Here is a 9,274-nt window from a genome sequence, read left to right as displayed (position 1 = left end):
TATACTGTATTTTCATGTATACTTACTTAAACAAATAAACGAGGGGTTGAGCTCAAGAGTTTTGCATGGTACTGTTTGTGAAGGCACAGAGGAAACTCGTTTTTATTTGTAGTAAACAAGATTTTATTTGGGAGCAAAATTACAATAGAACATCACAATAAAAACAAAAAATCCATTACAAATACAGAGTAGACCTAAAACATGGGCTAGCAGATGATGCCTGACTTTAGGCAGCTGTTTTTTAAGACCATGTGTTTATACTGATGGTTGTTATTACAGTGACTAAGAGAAAAAAGTCTGCTAATTTCACACGCAAAGTGCGCAGTACCACTGATACTACACTAATTCTGATATTGCACTAATGCATCATTTATGCAATCAACAGTTTTTGTTTAGAATATCCACGTTTTACTGTTCTCTGTATACTGCAGAGGTGGGTAAATATGGTTGAAGATTAGAAAAAATACTCTTTCTAAAAATAAGACTTTTGAAAATAAATCGACAGAATATTGTTGGTAAATAAAAGCATAACTATCCAACATGAGTTTTACACGCTCATTAAGACACATTAGTATGAGCAGCAGCTTCTTTTTTATGGTCTAAAACATGGAGCGTTAGAGGCTTAAACGACACTGCTGACTACTGGCTCAGGCTTGGCAGCTGGTTGCTACAATAACGAAAGAGTTCACCCAAACTCTTCTTTCCCATTCGCCCACATGTCATGTTGTTTTCTGTGCTCATGTTTGTACAAAGTCACCTAATTTCTATGTTTACAGCATGTGGTAGCAACTACTTCTAGATAAGTGGTAAAAGTGTAAAAAGCATGTTTTATACTTCACAAACTGTAATGCTGTGGGGATATATTCATTATTTTGGGGGGGAAAGAATGAAATTAAAGTCCACAATTTTGCCATCAGTGCTGATAATTCCATGAAATTCCTGAAACTGCACCAAATTTGACTATAACTGATTTAATGGCTTCCTCAAATGTTCCCTGGAAGCAGTTTAAGCATCTGGTTCCTGCAGTTATGGACATGTGATAATTGATTAGCTAGTTAGTGATGGCTTAGCAAGTCGTAACTCAAAACAATGGAAGATTAGTGAATACAGCCATAATACTAAATTACTCTACACAGCGCTGTACTCATATTTATATGCACAGCGAATCACAGAAGGACAGAAGGACAATAAAGCAAGGAATGCTTTACCATTTGATTGACAAGTCATTAGCCAGGGAGCGTGTGGTGTCACCCAGTTACACAACGAAAACCGTCCCACACTCATGTCGTGTGGTTTAAAAAAACATGGCAATTTTTTTAAAAACATTGGGTGATTTCATGGTTGCTATGTCTATCTTTTGTATACAGTCTAAGATGTTATCTAGAAAGTGCCTTTTTGTGTTTTGATCAATCAAAATGAACTGCATTTACTACAAGAGTCAATATTCCTCCCACTTGTTAAGAGTTGTACTTTTTTTATTAGCAAACTGCTTTCCCCACAAATATGAGGTCACTGTTTGTTTCTAATTAAAAGTGATTAGCACTAAGATTAAAGGAGAACACTCTCATTATTTCTCATGTAAGTCTTTTAAAGGTTGTGGGGCTGGCTGCTTACCAAGCTTTTTCCTCGACTTAGCAAGTGCAGCACTATTAATGCTGATTAATAGCAGGCGATGTTCATGTCTTTTTATTCTATGAAGCTAACAATGAATGATGCTTCATAATAAAGGCAGCAATAATGCTGCAGGGCTTCATTATAAATACTTCCACAGTTTGACAGGAACACAGCGGACTAGTTATGTAAAAATACACTTGTTATTAAAGAAAAAAAAAAGCTGTGATGTTCTGTGCCATCCATAGCCCACTCGAAGAGTATGACTGTGTGAACTGGTTCTATTAGACGCTGCCCACAGAGAGCATCACAGTAACTAAAATTCCCCTCCTCATACACCTCCTCATCCTCTCCCTCCTTCAGTGAATGGCAGCTTTGTTTAAGCTGTCAGGATCAATTATATCTTGCTCCCATAAACAAACATCATGGTGGAGAAGTGGAAACGAGCAGCCCCTCCAGCCGCCCCCCAGAGGATGTGCCCTTCCAGTCTTTCCCCAAATCCCAAATGCTGGGTGTTTTCAATACGTGACCAACACAGTTACTTTGACTTGGCTTTCTGTTTGGGCACATTCGCAGCTGAAATTGCAGGTTTTGGTGCAGGGGCTGGAGGGGGGCTCACCGAATCGTACACACTGGAGAACCTACAACAAAACGGGGGCATCACAGTGAAGAAAATACCAGCACCGAAGAAAAAGCCACAATTTTGCTAGCATGACATGACCAAGAACAGAAAACAATATCACATAAATGGGTAGCTCACTTACAGGCTTTTGACTCTCTTTAGAAAAGCTCTGACGGCTCTAGCAATCCTTCTTATCCGCACCTGTCACCAAAATATCACAAAGGTCAGTGCAAACCAGCAATTTCTGCATCTTACATAGAATTACATGCGATTTTTACTAAGATATGTTTCTGTTTTGTTTGGTTTTAACTATTAATCAACTTTGCTGAATCATTTTCATTGAAAATTTTTTTTAACATAAAATAAACTCACCTGCTGCTTTTTGTACAGCAAAGGAAGGGAGAAAACAGCGATCACAGCTGGACAGACAAATTATTCATGTAAATGACTGGACTGCTACTTTTAGAGCACTCTGGCTGAGCACTCTAAACACTTTCTACTACCAGCCACATTCATCCATTCACACACACATTTAGGCTTCACTTTCAATCTTTGTTTTTGAGAGCTTTGTCTAACATTCACACACACACACTTCAGTAGATGCATCAGAGGCAGCTCAGGGCTCAGTATCATGCTCAAGCATGCTTTAATATGCAGTGTTGAGGAGCCAAGGATCAATCTACCAACCTTCCAATCAGTAGATGACCCACTCTACCTCCTGGGCTTTATGTCACTTTAGCATTGCACAAAAATAATCTAATTGGTTCTAATGAAAACATTCTCCTACTTAAATAATTGGTGCAAACCAGTCATCTGAGGCGACTGATGGAGGCATGACTTCAAAAGGAACTTGAGGTTTGCAGTAAAAGTTATTCCTTAAATCTTAACCGTCATGTGCAAAGTGCTTTTTTCTGCCTAAACCCAGTCACACTTTAACTACTGAGATGATAGATCACTCATGAGTCTTACAAAGAGGAAGATACATTTGAAGGTGCTGGGAGCTTAATATATGTAGGTGGAGGAAAGAGACATGGAGGAAATTAGATACGTGTGTTAGCACAAAGCATAAGTATACAGCGGGTGCAACTTACCACTTATTACCAGGGTCAGTCCGTTAGTTTGGATGCCAACATAGGTCAGCAGATACAGAAGCACAACAAACTGAGAGAAAGAGCACAGAAAAGGATTACTGAACAGTTTAATAGTTTAGTTTATTAACTGTAATTTGATTTGTGAATGATGCTGCTTTAATAAATGTCTCACTGAGATTTAAAGCTGCTGAATGTAGTCTTGATCCCATGAGAAAATGAACACTGCATGGTGGCTCTGTTTAATTTTTAGCTGCTTTTAAGCAATATAGCCTGGATTAAAACAGTACAGCTGCTCAGAGCCCCACACGAGCGTGTGTGGTGTGTAGCTGCCACCAGGTGGCACCAAAGTCAAAGAGTCTTTTAATCTTGGCTTTGTGACATCTATACTATTGCTTTACCATCACACTCATACCTTAATAGAGTCAAATATGTTTTCAATGAAAATGAGCCGTTTGATTTCTGTGACAGCAAATGCGATCAGCAGCACCGTCTCCTCCACCAGCATCACCGTCTCCTTATTTGTCAGAGAGCTGTCGTAATCCAGACATGACCTAAGCACAGGATAACACATTTGTGAGAAAGTTCAACATGCTTCCAGAAAGCAGAGGAGCAGCATATTTAGCTGGAAAAGAAAAACCTGTGTGTGAACACTGATGGACTCACTGAAAGGGGTGAACCCCGGGGTTCCAGCGCAGGAGCTCCAGGAGCTTATAATAAAAACGGAGGGGGAAGGTGATGCACATGACACCCAGAAAGACGTTGGAGACCACAGTCACGGCACTAAGCTGGAACAAGCTGGCCAGACCGATTACCAGCCCTGTAAACACCACACCAGTCCTCCACATGTGGCGCCAGTACACCAGATCCACAACTGCAAAGCAATTAAGCACAAGACATCATCTTAAATGAGTGATGCACAGAGAGCGCGGTATATCTGAGTGAATATGCAACTGAAATGGGAAGTTGTTAAGCTTAAATTAGATACAGGCTAATGTTTCTTATACTTCATGACCTGACTGTGAAGCAGGGTTACCAAGAGTGGTAACATGACAGAAGGGTGTAGAGAAGTCGATAAAACTGGAGTGGAGATAAAACTAGCAACGAGGCAGTAAGTAGTTCAAAATGAGGAAAGTACTGAAAACCCAGGAAAAGAACTTATCTATCTCTACTTATTTTAATCCCACAGAGGTCAGTAATGTTGTTGATAATTTTACTTCTTCACTGTGTAGGACTCTGGATATTGTAGCTCCTCTGAAAAAGACTTCCTACTATAACTCTCAAATCAAATATGCACCTTAAAGCAGATAACTCCAAAGCTGGAGAGTAAATAGGATCTCAGTAATTTAGAAGATTGTCATTTAGTCTGGAGAAATACTGCTGCTTTGTAAAAAAAAAAAAAAAAAAAGCCTTTCTGTTCATCATTGATTGAAGAACGTAAGAACAGCCCTAGGTTTCTCTTCATTAGTGTAGCCTGACTGACAAAAAGTCAGAGCACTGTTAAGCTAACCATTCCTTTAACATTAACATTAACATTAACATTATTTGAAGAATGTCAGTCAGGTTTCAGAGCTCATCACAGCACAGAAACAGCTTTAGTGAAGGTTACAAATGATCTTCTTATGGCTTCTGACAGTGGACTCATCTCTGTGTTTGTCCTGCTAGACCTTAGCGCAGCATTTGATACTGTTGACCATAATATCCTATTAGAGCGATTAGAACATGCTGTAGGTATTACAGGTACTGTGCTGCAGTGGTTTGTATCATATCTATCTAATAGACTCCAATTTGTGCATGTAAATGGAGAGTCCTCTTCACACACTGAGGTTAATTATGGAGTTCCACAGGGTTCAGTGCTAGGACCAATTCTGTTTACATTATACATGCTTCCCTTAGGCAGCATCATTAGAAGACATAGCATACATTTTCACTGCTATGCAGATGACACCCAGCTCTATCTGTCCATGAAGCCAGATAACACACACCAATTAGTTAAACTGCAGGAATGTCTTAAAGACATAAAGACCTGGATGGCCGCTAACTTTCTGCTTCTTAATTCAGATAAAACTGAGGTTATTGTACTCGGCCCTGAAAATCTTAGAAATATGGTATCTAACCAGATTCTTACTCTGGATGGCATTACCTTGGCCTCCAGTAACGCTGTGAGGAACCTTGGAGTCATTTTTGACCAGGACATGTCCTTCAACGCACATATTAAACAAATATGTAAGACTGCTTTCTTCCATTTGCCAACATCTCTAAAGTTAGAAATATCCTGTCTCAGAGTGACGCTGAAAAACTAGTTCATGCATTTATTACTTCCAGGCTGGACTACTGTAATTCATTATTATCAGGATGTCCAAAAACTCACTGAAAAGCCTTCAGCTAATCCAAAATGCTGCAGCAAGAGTCGCTGACAGGGACTAGAAAGAGAGAGCATATTTCTCCTGTTTTGGCTTCCCTTCATTGGCTTCCTGTTAAATCCAGAATTGAATTCAAAATCCTGCTCCTCACATACAAGGTCTTAAATAATCAGGCCCCATCTTATCTTAATGACCTTGTAGTACCATATCACCCTATTAGAGCACTTCGCTCTCGCCTGCAGGCTTACTTGTTGTTCCTAGAGTATTTAAAAGTAGAATGGGAGGCGGAGAGCCTTCAGTTTTCAGGCCCCTCTTCTGTGGAACCAGCTTCCAGTTTGGATTCAGGAGACAGACACTATCTCTACTTTCAAGATTAGGCTTAAAACTTTCCTTTTTGCTAAAGCATATAGTTAGGGCTGGACCAGGTGACCCTGAATCCTCCCTTAGTTATGCTGCAATAGACGTAGGCTGCCGGGGATTCCCATGATGCATTGAGTTTTTCCTTTCCAGTCACCTTTCTCACTCACTATGTATTAACAGACCTCTCTGCATTGAATCATATCTGTTATTAACCTCTGTCTCTCTTCCACAGCATGTCTTTATCCTGTCTTCCTTCTCTCACCCCAACCGGTCGCAGCAGATGGCCGCCCCTCCCTGAGCCTGGTTCTGCTGGAGGTTTCTTCCTGTTAAAAGGGAGTTTTTCCTTCCCACTATCGCCAAAGTGCTTGCTCATAGGGGGTCATATGATTGTTGGGTTTCTCTCTGTATCTATTATTGTATGATCTACTGTACAATATAAAGCGCCTTGAGGCGACTGTTGTTGTGATTTGGCGCTATATAAATAAAATTGAAATGAAATAAAAATGAAATACAAGATCTTGAATAATTAGGCTGTATCACCCCATTAGCTCTCAAACTGTGTGCTTACTTGTGGTTCCTACAGTATTTAGAAGTAGAATGAGAGACAGACGCCATCTCCACTTTTAAGATTGGGCTTAAAACTTTCCTTTTTGCTAAAGCACATAGTCAGTGCTGGATCAGGTGAACCTGAATCCTCCCGTAGTTATGCTGCAGTAGGTGTAGTCTGCTGGAGGATTCCCATGATGCATTGAGTATTTCTCCTTCAATCACAATTCTTACTCTCTTTTTGTTTATACATCTCTCTGCATTTAATCATTACTTATTGTTAATCTCTGGCTCTCTTTCACAGCGTGTCTTTTGTCCTGTCTTCCTCCAGTCGCAGCAGATCGCTGCCCCTCCCTGAGCCTGGTTCTGCTGGAGGTTTCTTCTTGTTAAAAGGGAGTTTTTTTGCTTCCCACTGTTGTCAAAGCACTTGCTCATAGGGGCTATATGATTGTTGGGGTTTTCCCTGTTTTCTTGGTATTACTGCAGGGTTACATTAGGGTTACCTTACAATATAAAGCGCCCTGAGGCTGTTGTTGTGATTTGGTGCCGTGTAAATAAAAATTAATTCATTTGGTTTTGAAAACATATGAGGTATACAAAAGATGCCATGTGCTACTTTTGCTAGTACAGTGAATGTTTTAAACTAAAGTTAAACAGATGCTATGAGTTGCTGTATCATATTCTCCCTTTTCTCTCTGATAAGTCCCACTGTGGATATTTGAACTGTTTTGAGCCATAAATAGAGACTGAGACTTTTTCACATGGTCTCATAAAAGTCATCTAAAATTCTCTCTACCACAACGACCACAGCCAGCAGGTGTTTGAAAAATGGACACATTGTTATTTAAAGTGTGGATAAGAAAGAGAAAAGGGTAACGAAGAGAAATGACAAAACAATTTTACAGAAAATGAAGGACACCCTCACCTCGTTTCATGCCATGCTCCTTTATTAAAGGAGAAAATCTTTCTGAATGAATGCTGTTTTTAATGGGATCTGTACATGTCTGAAAGTAAATCATAAATCCTTAGATTAGACACTAGATCCTTACCCACCAACATTACACGAGCATCCTAACTGCAGCACAAATTTAAGATCATTTTATGATTAAAACAGATTATTTAAAAGCAGCAGAGTATTGCTGGTTTTCATAGTTGGGTTTCCTGAGAATTATAAAAGTAGATGTATTCTTATTCATTTATAAAAACAGAAACATTAATGCTGTCACACCAGTGAAGTCACTTCAAAGCTGGGCACAAGTACGCCCTCTCATTCTTATCCGAATAACTGGAGTTATGTGTTATCAGAAGTAAAACAGTCCTGACAAGACAGCATTTCTTATCTCCTATAACAATTTAAGCCTTTACAAATAAAACAAACTACATTCAGTCAGCAGTGGGCTCTCATTTAGCTCAATCCCATTCAGCCCATCTGTCGACCAAATGAAAGACACACTGGATTCAGTGTTTAACTTGCCATCCTGCCTGCATTCACACCTGCACAGCAGAGGGAAAGTAAATAAATTCCCTTCTTCTCCACCTGACAGCTGCACTCTGACCCCGTCTGCTCTCCTTCACTTTACTTAAAGCTGTCAATATTGATTTCCTTACGTTTGGTGGCCATTTCAGCGGCGGTCCTGCTTGCTCTCCTCTCTTTCTTGTGCTTCCACCGTTGGCTTGCACTCCAGGCTTTTTTTGGCCACCCCAGCTCCGTCAGCAATATAAGGCCCGGCTGGCCTAATTTTATCCTGTATTGGATTCACACACACTCAAATTGGGAACTTGAGACTTGAGCATGTACATGCCCCACAGCTTGTAGAGGCTAATGCTTCCTCAACCAGTTGGTGGCTGATTTGCACACAGAGGCCTTTCCATGCACGACAGACCATGACAGTTTTTTTTTTACGTAAAATGATCATCAATCCAAACTGATAAGAAAACAACTAATGTTAGCAGGAAGCTAATGCCAAAAGCTGCGTGCTACAGCACTGACATCAAGCTGAATACATACAGTCACTGCAGTCACTTGCCACGTTTTACAGATAAGCAAGAAAGATGAGTTTCTCTATAGATTTATTATTCACTCTGCACAAATATCCCTCATGACACCTTCTGTGTGTCAGACCAAAACACGGAGCCAAACTCGCCTCGCCATCTGTATATTTAACACTTTCACTCACACCTTTAAAGCTCTAAAGATAACATAAGAACAACCTTATAAAAGAGGAAATCCATGTTAGAAAAGCACAGGCTCAGATGTATACTATAAAAGGGAGCTGTACTAACATTTGTATTTAAAAAAGCCATAATGTGTTTACTGTACGGTATTTAGTACGAATTAAGGGTGTTATATAACTGTTATTCAACAACTGATATATTGCTAATTAATAGTGTCTAATATACATATGTAAATAAAAGTATGTACTTTTTTTTGTATGCTCTTCTAGATTTATGGTTGTAGAGGGCTATACTGACGTGTCCTATCCTAGCACTGTGGCTTCATATCAAAAGGATTCTTGCTGGACCCTTCTGAGTTGCATTAGGATGTTCTTTCTGTGCTTGTATGGCTCTCGACAGTTACTCTAGAGAGCCATGTAAGCAGAATAAGGGCATGTATGTTAGATTAACTGGTGATTCTACACTGATCATACATTCAATTCAGATTTATTTATATAATATAACTCCAA

At 39.7% G+C, this 9,274-nt stretch overlaps 1 protein-coding gene across 1 annotated transcript; it reads right to left on the bottom strand.

Annotated features, from left to right (window-relative positions):
• Positions 1 to 118: 118 nt before the first annotated feature.
• On the bottom strand, positions 119 to 8,300 carry rtn2b (reticulon 2b). The gene is made up of 7 exons (XM_005922028.3): positions 8,199 to 8,300; positions 3,988 to 4,195; positions 3,737 to 3,875; positions 3,325 to 3,394; positions 2,606 to 2,652; positions 2,376 to 2,434; positions 119 to 2,252 (listed from the first exon to the last, which is right to left on the bottom strand). The coding sequence occupies exons 1-7, from the start codon at positions 8,209 to 8,211 to the stop codon at positions 2,150 to 2,152; spliced, it is 639 nt and encodes a 212-aa protein (XP_005922090.1). The 5' UTR covers positions 8,212 to 8,300; the 3' UTR covers positions 119 to 2,149.
• Positions 8,301 to 9,274: the final 974 nt, after the last annotated feature.

The sequence above is a fragment of the Haplochromis burtoni genome, unplaced genomic scaffold, assembly GCF_018398535.1.
Source record: "Haplochromis burtoni strain Fernald_Lab_line unplaced genomic scaffold, NCSU_Asbu1 Contig_56, whole genome shotgun sequence".
NCBI classification, from domain to species: domain Eukaryota; kingdom Metazoa; phylum Chordata; class Actinopteri; order Cichliformes; family Cichlidae; genus Haplochromis; species Haplochromis burtoni.
The sequence above is the reverse complement of the archived record's forward strand: the minus strand, read 5'-3'. Positions and strand labels throughout refer to the sequence as shown.